Below are 12,877 nucleotides of genomic sequence, written 5' to 3'. Positions count from 1 at the left end.
CGAGTCAAAAAGAAACAGAAAATCTGAACCAACAGATTACCACCAATGAAATTGAATCAGTAATCAAAAACCTCCCAAAAAACAAAAGTCCAAAATATATAAATAACTCATATGACTCAATAGCAACAACAACAACAACAACAACAACAACAACAACAAAAGGTCAGGGGACCTGAACAGATACTTCTCCCAAGAAGACATACAAATGGCCAACAAACATATGGAAACATGCTCAACATCACCAGCTAGCAGGGAAATACAAATCAAAACCACAATGGGATACCATCTCCTGCCTGTAAGAATAGCTGTTTTCAACAGGACATGTAATAACAAATGTTGGAGAGGATGCAGAGAAAAAGGAACCCTCATACACTGCTGGTGGGACTGCAAATTGGTACAGCCACTATGGTAAACAGTATAGAGTTTCCTCAAAAAAACTAAGAATTGATCTACCATATGATCCAGCAAACTCTCTTCTCCATATTTACCCCGAAGACTTGAAAACTCATATCCATAAAGATATTTACACACTGATGTTCATAGCAGCATTATTCATGGTGGCCAGGACATGGAAGCAACCGAAGTGTCCTACGATAGATGATTAGCTAAAGAAGATGTGATACATATATACAATGGAATATTACTCAGCCATAAGAAGAGATGAAATACTGCCACTTGTGACAACATGGATAAACCTCGAGATAATCGAGATAATCATGCTACGCGAAATAAGCCAGACAGAAAAAGTTGAAAATCACATGCTATCCCTTATATGTGAGATATAAACCTAAAAGCAACAAATGAACAGGACAAACAAACAGAGACTCATGGACATGGACAATAGCCAGTGGTTACCAGAGGGTAAAGGGAGAAGTGGAAGATAGATAGGGTAAAAGGGGTCAAATATGTGGCTACTGAAAGAAATCTAACTGTGGGAGATGAACACGCAATGCAATATGTATGGATGACTTACTGTTGAATTGTACACCTGAAACTTACTGGATATCATTAAACAATGTCACCATAATAAAAAAAAAAAAAGAAGAAGAAGAAGAAGAAAAATTTCAAGAAAAGGGAAAGCTCCCTAGCTTCTTTTATGAGGCTACCATTACCTCGATTCCAAAACCAGACAAAGACATTACCAAAAAAGAAAACTACAGGCCAATATCTCTTATGAGCATTGATACAAAAATTCTCAACAAGATACTAGTAATCTGAGTTCAGCAGTACATTAAAAATATCATACACCATAATCAAGTTGGATTTATTCCTGGAATGTAAGTTTGGTATGATATCCTCAAATCAATTAATGTTATAGACCACATTAACAAATTGAAAGATAAAAACCATATGATCATATCAATAGATGCAGAAAAAGTGTTCGACAAAATCCAGCATCCATTTATCATAAAACTCTCAGTAAAGTGGGAATAGAGGGAACATACCTCAACATAATAAAGGTCATATATGACAAACCTACAGCTAACATCATACCCAATGGGGAAAGACTAAAAGTGTTTTCCTTAAGATCAGGAACAAGACAAGGATGCCCACTTTCACCGCTCCTCTTCAACATTGTATTACAAGTCTTAGCCACAGCAATAAGACAAGAAAGAGAAATAAAAGTTATCTGAATTAAAAAGGAAGAAGTAAAACGCTTGTTATTTGCTGATGACATGATACAACATATAGAGAAGCCTAAAGATTCCACCAAAAACCTACTAGAATCGATCAACGAATTCAATAAAGTAGTAGGATATAAAATTAATATTCACAAGTCAGGACATTTTTATACACCAATGATGAATTTTCAGAAAAGGAAATTAAGAAAACAATTCCATTTACAATTGCATCAGAACAATAAAATACCTGAGAATCAAATTAACCAAGGAGGTAAAAGACCTGTTCTCAGAAAATTATGTCATTGAAAAAAGAAATAGAAGAAGGAAGGTACAAATAAATGGAAGCATATACCGTGCTCATAGGTAGGAAGAATCAACATCACTAAAATGGCCATACTACCCAAAGCAATCTATAGATTCAATGCAATCCCTATCAAAATACCAATGGCATTTTTCAGAGAGCTAGAATAAATAATTCTAAAATTTATATGGGACCATAAAAGACTCCAAATAGCCACAGCAATCTTGAGAAAGAAGAACAAAGTTGGAAGTATCACACTACCTGATATCAAACTTACTACAAGGCTACAGTAATCAAAACAGCGTTGTACTGGCATAAAAACAGATACATTGATCAATGGAACAGAATAGAGAGCCCAGAAATAAATCTATACTTATACATTCACTTAACATATGACAAAGGAGGCAAGAATATACAATGGAATAAAGACAGTGTCTTTAATAAATAGTGCTTTGGAAAATGGGACAGATACAGGCAAAATAAAAGAAACTGTATACAAGAATAGACTCAAAATGGATTAAAGACTTAAATGTAAAACCCGAAACCATAAAACTTCTAAAAGAAAACATAAGCAGTAAACTCTCTGATATTGCTAACAGTAATTTCTGGACAAGGGAATCAAAAGGCAAAATAAACAAATGGGACTACATCAAACTAAAAAAGTTTTTGTACAGCAAAGGAAACCATCAGCAAAACAGAAAGACATCTGACTGAATGAGAGAAGATATTCGTTATGATACATCTGATAAGAGGTTAATATCCAAAATATATAAAGAGTTCATACAACTCAACAACAAGAACAAAAAAATAATCCAATTTAAAAATGGGCAGAAGACCTGAACAGATACTTCTCCAAAGAGGAATACAGATGTCCAATAGACATATGAAAAGATGCTCGAAGTCACCAATCATCAGCGAAATGCAAATTAAAACCACAATGAGATATCACCTCACACCTGTCAGGATGGCTATCATCAATAAATCAAAGAACAAGTGTTGATGAGGATGTGGAGAAAAGGGAACTCTCATACATTTTTGGTGGGAATGCAAATTACTACAGTCACCATGAAAAATAGTCTGGAAGTTTCTCAAAAAAAATAAAAATGGATATACCTTTTGACACAGCAATTGCACTTCTGGGTGTTTATCCAAAGAAAACCAAAACAATAATTCGTAAAAGTCTATGCACCCTAATATCAATGGCGGCATTATTTGCAATAGATAAGAAATGGAAGCAACGTAAGTGCCCATCAACAGACAATTGGATAAAGACGTTATGGTTCATATTTACAAGGGAATATTACTCAACCATTAAAAAGAAATGAAATCCTACCATTTGCTACGACATGGATGGACCTAGAGGTTATTCTGCTGAGTGAAATAAGTCAGACAGAGGATGATAAATACCACATGATTTCACTTATATGCGGAATCTAAGGAACAAAAAGAACAAACTAATTTTAAAAAGACTCACAGCTATAGAGAACAATCTGGTGATGGCCAGAGGAGAGGAGTGTTAGGGGTCTGGGAGAATGGGGTGAAGGGTTAAAGAAGTACAAGTTAGCAGTTGATAGATGGTCATGGGCATGGGAGAAAGGCATAGGGAATGCAATTAGCATTAATGTAATGGCTAGGTGGTGAACCAGAGGAGAGGAAGAGCAATTAGGGGGATTGCTTTGCAAACTATATAAATATCTAACTAATGTACTGTATACTTGAAATTAATAATAAAATATAATTAAAAATAATAAAATAAAATTTAAAAAAAAGAATTAAGGAGTTAAAAGTCTCGGGGCAGTTGTTAGAAAGGACAAGAGTCTCAAGACTCTTGAGCGGTTCTTATTAAATGCTATTCTTGCTAAATGTTAAAATGTAGCACAGTATTTTGCATGTGGAGCTATCATCTGATGAGCTTGACCAGAATCCAACCTGATAGGTGTAGCCTATTACAAAGAAGGAATAAACATATAATTAACAAAATCCATATATGTTCAGCCAACTGCCAAGATGAAATCAACACATAATTAACCAAATCGTGTATATAAGCAATGGCTAAGCCCCACCTTAGGGAGACAGTTTTGGATGTGAATCCCCTGTCTGCTTTACTTGCTGCAACTAAATAAAACTGCCTAAAGACAACCATGTCTTGGTCTTGACCAGAACACCCAAAGCAGTAAACCCCTTGAGTTTGGTAACAGTAGGGTGCTGTAAATGAACATATGAGAGCTAAGACATGTAAGAAGTTTTGACTTCTACCCAGGAGTCTGACCTCTGGTTCCACCACTAACTAGCTGCATGACCTTAAGCAAGTTTCTTTACTTTCCAGCCTGTTTATTCATCTGAAATATGTGCTAATAGTAATACCTATCTTATAGGGCTGATAGGAGGATAAAAGGAGCTAACACATTTAAAGAACTTGGTACAGGGTGCCTGGCACACAGTAAGCTGTTAATAAATCACAGTTGTAATGATTTTTATTTTTATGACTATTATGGAAGGATCTGGAATAGGAAGATGATTCAGCAAAGGAGACTAAGAAGTGGGTACCAAAAAGGTCAGGGAGTGGGGAACATAAGAGAAGGGTGTCAAGGAAACCAAGTGGAAAGAATGCAGGAAGGAAGGAAATAGAATGCAAAAGGGCACTCAGAGACCAGTTTCTTCTGACAAAAGAGTGATTTTCATCTCTTAGCGACCAATGAGAATGAAAGCAGAAAGGAAGAAAATAAACCCATAATTTAAAATGAAGCCCTTTTTAGGCTAACCCCATTAGTCTGATATGAATGTCCTGGTATTGGTTCCATGCCTTCTAATTAGGGAGAAATAATTCTTGAGTAAAAGAAAAGCCAGTGCCACACAAATTTTTAAAAATGTCAGAGTACATCAGGTTGGTGAAATAAAAATTTAAACAATCTCAAATTCACACAACAGAAAGGACAGTGGGAAAGGAAGGAAACAGGATGAATCACAGAACAGATTTTCAAAGCAGTGGTCTATACTGGAGCCCCAAGCTAACACCAACGAAAAGGAGGGTAGTGGGATGGACAGAAGTTCTTTATTTTTCATTTCATTTTTCTATTCTACCTAGTGCCAGAAAGAAATTTTAGCAGCTTAAACTGTGTCTTTGTGCAAATATTGAACAAATGTTTATAGAGTAAAATTAAGAAAAGATAAGCAGAAAGTAAAATGATATTCTAACCTGGACTAGATGAGGGAGATAGATATCTCATAACAGTAGATTTAGGGTAGGGCAGAGAAGACTTAGGGTTAAAACCTATGTGAGCTAAGAAGTATTGGGGGAGGGGGTCTGTGGCTTTGGGGCCCTGAGTGGAGACGCCTCTTCTCTGGGGGTTCGGAAGGGACCCCTTTGGTGCCCTGGATATAGATGCAAGGAGTGGCCTCAAGTCTTTGCTCCTGGGAAGTTCTCAGCTAAAGGGTCTGAGGCAGAGAGGCCTTCCGAGTCTCCTGTCCATGAGGGTTAAGGAGGCTAAAGAATGTGGGGATGGAGAGGGGTGATAGAGCACAGAAAGTGAAACCTCCATTCCCCCTCCACTAAGAGATGAGTGTGGCTTGTGGGGAGAAGGAGTTGTAAGATCAGATTGTGGGATCATAGATGGAGCAGAAGCAAGAAGCCAGGGAGGAGCTGAGAGGCTGTTTCTGGAAAGAGAAGCACTTCAAGACAGGTTCTGGATATGGCAGCCCAGGGAAGGCTGCACCAGCTTCTTACAATACCTGGCTTCTCCTCCTCCCTCGGGGCCCTTTGTCCCTATGAGTGGCACATCAACTGCTAGCATAATTAGAACCCCAATACCTCTCCATGGGCCCCTCAATCTGTGCCATTCCTGATACGACACAGTCCAGAGTTCTATATGAAACCCTAGAATCTGCATTTGCTACCAGTGTTCCTGTCTCTGTCAAACTTCATGTGAGTCTACCAGGTCATCATTTGCTTTCCCCTTACCCACACAGTTCTGTGTTTCTCCTCTGATGCACTATCTCCCCACTGCTGCACACTCTGTCCTCTCAGCTCTGTGAAGCAGCAATTTCCTGTATGACAAACTCCTTCAAGTCCTCCAGTCTGCATATTCAATTCACTCCCCACTCCCTGCCTTAAATGCAATCACTCTCATGCCCCCAGCCTTGTCCTCACAGAGATAGGGACTTTGGACCTACAAGAGACATAGGAACCCACAGATCCTTAGGTCACACATGTCCTCTTTTTTTATCACCCTCCAATATGAGTTCAGGAGAGGGGACAGGGAAGGTTCCTAAGAAGGTCCTTTTCTTCCTCCCTCTCCCATAAATGCCCTCCACTCTGAAAAATGGTGTATAGGGCTCTCTGGCTTTCTAATCCCTATGTTCCTTCATGTGTCCTGGCCACTAGGCTGCTTTTCATCCCTCCCCAGCTAGTCTCAATTCTCAGGTTGGGGTGGGGTTGACTTGGAGTCCTGGGCTGCCTGTGGCCTCCAGCATGTAGCTTCAGGGCTTACGGGGTCAGGCTCTGGAACCATCAGCTGAGACTCTCCTTTCCTTAACTGAGGAGTGGGGAGAGGGCAGTTTCAACCCACAAGAGAGATTCCTGGCAACAATCTAAGAAATCCACCCAGAGGAGAGAGAGCTACTCCTCTCCAAATAGACCGGGAATAGAGCTCCTGGAATCCCCTATTTTGAGCTGTAACCTCAGCACCAGACTCCCTAGACATCAGACTCCTCTGGATACATTAGAGAAGAAAGCGTTGGGGCATTGTCAACTAGTGGGTGTCATAGTTTGGCTCTATGACATAAGGGACAGGTCAGTTGTAGTAAGGGGCTCTGTCCATTTACCTTTGGGGAATATTTCAGCTCATTCTTCTTCCCTTTTCCTCATCTGCCAAATGAGGTTGCTAAAAACCCCACCCTGAGATACAACCTCACCCCTTTATAGCTTTTTACTATATTTCTCTTATTCCCTTTTCATTTACTTCTTAAAATACCACAAAGACATTAAAATAGATGCTGTTATATATTTATTGACATAGAAAGAAGCCTACAACATATGTTGTTTAGTGAAAAAATACAGACTATAGAACAGCACTTATATTTGATCACTTTTCTTTGTACATATATCTGTCTGGGTATATAAGTATAGGGAAATATCTAGAAGGACATTCACCAAAGGGTTGACAATGGTTATATAAGGGTAGAGAGTTTGGGATAACTTGTACTTTACTTTTTTGTACTTTATTGTTTGAAGATTTAACAATGAAATATACCACTTTCACAAAGAGAATAAAGTCGACAAGGAAATGGGCACACACAGGAAACAGACCCTTAGGCAGCAGGGGTGGGGGTGGGGGAGCAGGGACAGAGGTCAGGCCATCTCCCTCCACTGTGCTGGTATCCAAGACCCTTTTTCCTCCACCCTGAAAGAAAGCCGCTTTGTGGATTAAGTCATGCAATTAGAAGCACCAACCCCCACCCCATCCAGCTTTCCCGTCGCTGGACTCTGAATATAGCTTAAGGTTTATTTGAGGCTGGGGGCTAGCACCTCACTGTCATTGGGTTCATCAGAGGCCTCTCTTGACCCCTCTTCCTCAGTATGTGTCAGCTCCTGCAGGGTGACGATCAGATTCTCAAACACCTGGGCCTTGTTGCTTTCATTGTCGCAGGTTTCCTTTGAGTGGCCCACCTCACCACAATGTGAACAGCGGATTGTGTATTTTCTCTTCCTGGCTCTACGCATATCCCCAGGACCATCATTCTTATAGCCAGAACCCCCACTGGTGGAAGGAGGTTGAGCCTGGGAACTGTGGGGGGAATCAATGACTAGTACTGGATCCCGAGGTCTGGCCCTGTGTCTGGGGGGAGAACCCGAGAATGAAAGTGGAGGGTCCTGAGCCTCCACCAGAATCACATCCTCATCTGAGTCATTGAGAGTATCATCTATCTCTATCACGTTGCAATCAGCACTGCTGATCACTATTGGTAGGGAGCCCTGAAATGCCACTGGGCTGGTTGCCCTCTCCACCATTGACTCAGATCTTTTGGCCCGCTTCCATTTAATAAAAGTGTCATCCCAATCCTCTTCCTCCCTTATCATTCTGATTAACTCCAGGAAATTGGGAAGACGCTCCTGTTCATTTGCATACATCCTGAGAAGATGCTTCAGCCTGTAGCGCAGGCCTCCATTCAGCTCAGCCCCTAAAAGGAGCTGGTGCAGGCGAGTCTGATTTGCATCTTTCTCAGCTATAATCCCTGCCTGAACAGCGTTCTGGAGCTGCACCTCTAAACGGATCACGTAAAGGGAGGCTTTCTCTCCTTGTGCCTGCAGGGTGTTAAAAAATTTACCATGAGCAGTCACACTGCTTTCAGACTCCCCAAACACCAATTTCATTGCGTGCAAGAAATCTGCCACACTTAGGTTGGGGTTGGCCGCCTGGAGCAAACGCATGACCTCCCGGGCGGGGCCCCTAAGGGTTTTCAGCAAGCGCTTGAGCTTTTCCTCCTCCGACATATTCCAATTTGGCAGGACCCCATTGACTTGAATCAGCCAGTTTTCAAAGGTTTCTTCCCCCTGGGCGGGCACCATCCTCCCGGAGAACAACTTCATGTTTCTCTCTGCCATGTTGGCTATCAAAGGACCAAGACTCCTCCCCAGGGACCTCAGCATAGAATGGGCCCATGGCGGCAAGGGTGAGTTCTGCCGCCGGCTGTTACCCACGCGTGCAATAATGCTAGCCATGACCTACGATGATCGGGTATCTGAATATAATGAGATGGTCAGGCTTTTTGGAAAAGCCTAATCTGCAGGCGTGCAGGAGGGCTCTCTGCCTTCCTCCTATCTCAGTAGCGACTGTAAAAAAGAAAAAAAAAATAACAGAAGGTTTTTTTTTTTTTTTAAGGAGGGTGGGTAACGAAGCTGCACTTGTTTTCTCTCCCTTCCCGAATATCCTTCAGTATATTTTATATCTGCCCACTGCCCTAAAAATATCCTCCAGGAGACTGGCAATTACCACCTCACGGAGCTAGCCGGTGCCTCCGTGTTAGCAGGGAGCTTTCGACAGCCACATCCATCCCTCCCGCCAGTCCTTCAAGAGGGATGGCAACTGTTGCTTCTAATTCTAAGTATAATAGTGTATAAAGTTGATGTTGGGCTCTCAAAATAGAGCACAGTCACATATTTGTGGGAATAAGTGCGATCTCATTAACCACATGGTCTCAGGCCTCAACCACGCCCCCTTCTCAAAGTGTCTCCCCACTTATCTCTCAGATTCTTACATGAGCTCTGGAACAAGCGCGTGCCTTTATTTTATTCCAGCTTCTGCAACTGGTGGCCTCCGTGAGAAAACTGTCTCCGGAGTACAGCTGATCTCTGTCCACCGGGGATCGGTGATCTGGGACCTCAAGGCATCAAGATTGCGCCGCCGCGGAGGTCAGGGCAAGGAGACGAAAGGTCAGAAGCAGCCTTATCCCTCTCCCTCCCTCCCCACCTCACCCCCGAACCCCCACCTCTCGCTGCTTGCGCGGTAGGCAGGCGGAAAATTCCCTCTCCCACCTTCTGAATACAAGCTAAAGCGACCCTCGCCCCATTACATTTCCCCCAGGAAACCGTCAGCCTACCAGCTCTGCAATCAGCCACACAGAATTCAAGTTCACATTCGGTTTTGATGGCCTGCCACCGAGAAAGGGAATAGGAGTTGGACGCGCACACCCACATATTCCTCCCCAGTAAGAGATGAGGAGATGCAAAGAGGGTTCAAGACAGACAGCCTGAGATTCTCTCCTTCACCCCGCCCCCTGAAAACGCCCCCTTTTCAATCCAGGCAAATCCTACCCATTGGGCAGCATCCAGTGGCACCCCACCTCCTCCCTCAGCGTAGCCGGGCCTTGGGAGTGCTCCTTGCCCTGCCTCACAGTTCTCGATTTTCCAAGCAGGAAGCCGCCGAGTACTGGTGGGGCTTCCCCTCGTGTCTCCGAGCTGGGCAATCGCACTCCCTTTCTTTACCTGTGCTCAGCCTGTGCGTTGCAGACCTTTCGGTGTGACAGCTGCGGATGCCTCCTTCGGTCTCCTCAGCCCTGCAAGAGAAAAGGACGGGAGCCTCCCTGGCCGCTAAGCAACTGGGGGCTGCCAGACTGAGCTGCTCAGCAAGTCTGCCCAGCGAGGGAGAGCGGAGTCTAGGCAGCACGGTTCCCAAGGCAGCCGTGGTTGCTTTGATCCTCTGAGACAAAAGAGCTTGACGCACTGGCCAGCTCAGCCAATCAGCGAGGCGGGCGGGCGGGCTCTCCGCTAGCCTCCGGCTCCATGCAAATTATCCCCAAGGCGGGGGCTATGGAAGGGGCGGAGGAAGCTCAGGTCCGCGAAGCGTCAAGTGCATCTCGGTTGCACCAACTGCAAGAGTTTGCGGCTCTTCCCTTTCTTCCTTGTATCAAGACTGCGCCTCGAGGCCAGGTGCATTAAGCATGAGGTGGGACAGAAAGCAAATAAACAATAAAAGTACTTCACCTTTGTATAGGAATAAGGGAGAAAAAAAAAGAATATAATCGCTTTCTTTGTGCAAATAAGCTTGCACAGACATCTCTTTTACTGTGAAGGAGGTGGCAGTATGTCCATTTAACAGTGAGAGGACTTAGGCATCCAGACTGTTAATCAATTATTCATTAAAGTATGGGTGCAAGGCTGGCCACATCAGAATTATTTTGGGGAGCTTGTTAGAAATGTAGAATCCTGGGTTTGGACTCCGAGAGATTCTGATTTAGGAATAGGGCTGGGGATGTGATTTTGGAGTTTGGAATTTGGATTTTTAACCAGCACTGTGGTTGATTCTGAGGTACAGAGAAGATGGTGAATGAGCAAATGGACCTGCTTTCAGTGTATCTATTTACCACATACCTTTGATGAAAAGCATCTCCAGAGCAGATGTTCTTACCTAGGTCCATGATCTTCCTGAAATTGTATGAAAAAAGCTTGGATTCTTTTAGAGGTTAAATAGTGGCTACCCAAATATATCAAATTCTAATCTCTGGAACCTGTCTTTGCAGATATGATTAAATTAAGGATCTTGACTGGGGAGATTATCCTGGATTATCTGAGTGGTCCCTAAATCCAATCATAAGTGTCCTTATAAGTGTTCTGATACACACAGAAAAAAGAGAAGTGCTGTAAAGACAAAGGCAAAGATTGGAGTAATGCATCCACATGCTAAGGAATGCTGACAGCTACCAGAAACTGCAAGGAACAGAGTACAGCCCTGTCCACAGCTTGAATTCAGCCCAGAGAAACCGATCCTGAACTTCTGGCCTCCAAAACTTATGAGAAAATAAATTTATCTTGTTTTCAGCCACCAAGTTTGTGGTAATTTATTACTGCAGCCATAGAAAACCAATATAGACTCTCTATTTTTCTGAATCCATAGCTTTGTGGAGTTTTAAATGGGTCGGCGGCCCAGTAATAGTTAAAAACCACCCCCCCCCATAATCTTTCTTCATTAATACCTTCCTCCTTCAATTTGTACTTGAGGAAGGAGTGTGAGAAATGAGACACGTTTGACTAAAGCACTGAACCACAGCTCCCTGTTGTGACATAGCTCTCCATTTTCTGACTCAAAGATGGGTATAATAGGTGGTTTTTCTGTAAGCTCTTGAAGGCACTTCACCTGTGTTGGACTTGGCTTCACTGGCCCCAGAGAAGAAGTATGTCCATGAAAATAGCATGCAGAGCTGTCTGAACTGAATGTGCCATGAAGTCTGGTTCCATGTCACCTCGAGCTGACATGACAAAGTACCACAGACTTGGGAACTTAAACAACAGGAATTCATTTGCTCAGAGTTCTGGAGGCTAGAAGTCCAATTCAAGGTTCCCACAGATTTGATTTCTCCTGAGGCTTCTCTCCTTGGCTTGCAGATGGCCACCCTCTTACTGCCTCTTCACAGGGTCATCCCTCTTTGTGCCCACTCCTGACGTCCAAATTTCCTCTTCTTATACGGATCCCAGTCAGATTGTATTAGGACCCACCCTAATGGCCTCATTTTCACTTAGTCACCTCTTTAAAGACTCTGCCCTCAAATATAGTCACATTCTGAGGTACTGAGGGTTAGGGCTTCCACGGATGAACTTTGGAGGAACACAATCCAAACCATAACACTCAATTTTCCCTTCCTTCTGGTTCTGGGAAAGCATGTCTTCTTTCCCTTGTATGGAGTTGGCTAGGAAGTTCCTGTGGGGCTTTTAGGGTTAGAGGGTACTGTCATGCACTGCACAAGTGTACTGTCCAAGTGCAGAGTTGTTATTGCATATTCCTGACTGCTGATGCTTGGAAGCAAGTGAACAATCTAATGCCCTTTGGCTGGGTTCATCTTTAGCCTGCCAAGGTACTTCGCCTACTCCTTTCTGATTTCTTATTTCTAATTCCAATACTTAGATATCCTTAGAGTAGATAATCCAAACTTGGAGATGAAGCACCTTCCATCTCAAGATTGTAGATGGAAGAGTGAGGAGATGGTGGAGGGTGGAGAGTGGTGGAAGTAGAGAGAAGGCAGGCTGGTCACCTTGCAGAGTCGAGGACAATGCTGCCAGTAGCTTATGGGTTACCTCCGGACTCTTCCTTCATCTCCCCAGTACTATGACATCTGACTCTGGCTTCTAAGCAGACTCTTGTTCTGAATTTATATGGCTTCACCATCAAATCAGGTGATCTGCAGTTGGACCTGATGGTATTGAAAAAGACAAAGACTAGACATTAGAGTTCTGACAAAAATGTCAAAAGGAAATGGATTGTATATCAGATGGCTGGGTTGGGTCATTAGAACAAAGAAGGTCTTTTCATGCAGAGCTGGGAGGAGCATCCCTTATCTTTGGCCTCATGTTTTGGAGTTTTGGTGAACACTTCTGATTGCAAAGATTCAGGCTTTGGTAGCTCTAAGGAGGCCACATTTTATTCTCCAATTGTAAAAGCATAAACTTTAAAAACCTGGAGGCTAA

General features: G+C 42.9%; 1 protein-coding gene across 1 annotated transcript; it reads right to left on the bottom strand.

Moving 5' to 3' along the window:
* Window positions 1-6,909: 6,909 nt before the first annotated feature.
* ZCCHC12 (zinc finger CCHC-type containing 12) lies at window positions 6,910-10,119 on the bottom strand. Its single transcript, XM_011380189.2, has 4 exons — window positions 9,905-10,119; window positions 9,520-9,571; window positions 9,178-9,300; window positions 6,910-8,752 (listed from the first exon to the last, which is right to left on the bottom strand). Exon 4 carries the CDS (start codon window positions 8,639-8,641, stop codon window positions 7,424-7,426), a length of 1,218 nt encoding a protein of 405 aa, XP_011378491.1. The 5' UTR covers window positions 8,642-8,752; window positions 9,178-9,300; window positions 9,520-9,571; window positions 9,905-10,119; the 3' UTR covers window positions 6,910-7,423.
* Between the last annotated feature and the right edge of the window lie 2,758 nt (window positions 10,120-12,877).

This window comes from Pteropus vampyrus, unplaced genomic scaffold (assembly GCF_000151845.1).
Source record: "Pteropus vampyrus isolate Shadow unplaced genomic scaffold, Pvam_2.0 Scaffold390, whole genome shotgun sequence".
Classification (NCBI taxonomy): Eukaryota; Metazoa; Chordata; class Mammalia; order Chiroptera; family Pteropodidae; genus Pteropus; species Pteropus vampyrus.
Note: the sequence above shows the minus strand (reverse complement) of the source record. Positions and strands in the feature narration are given on the sequence as shown.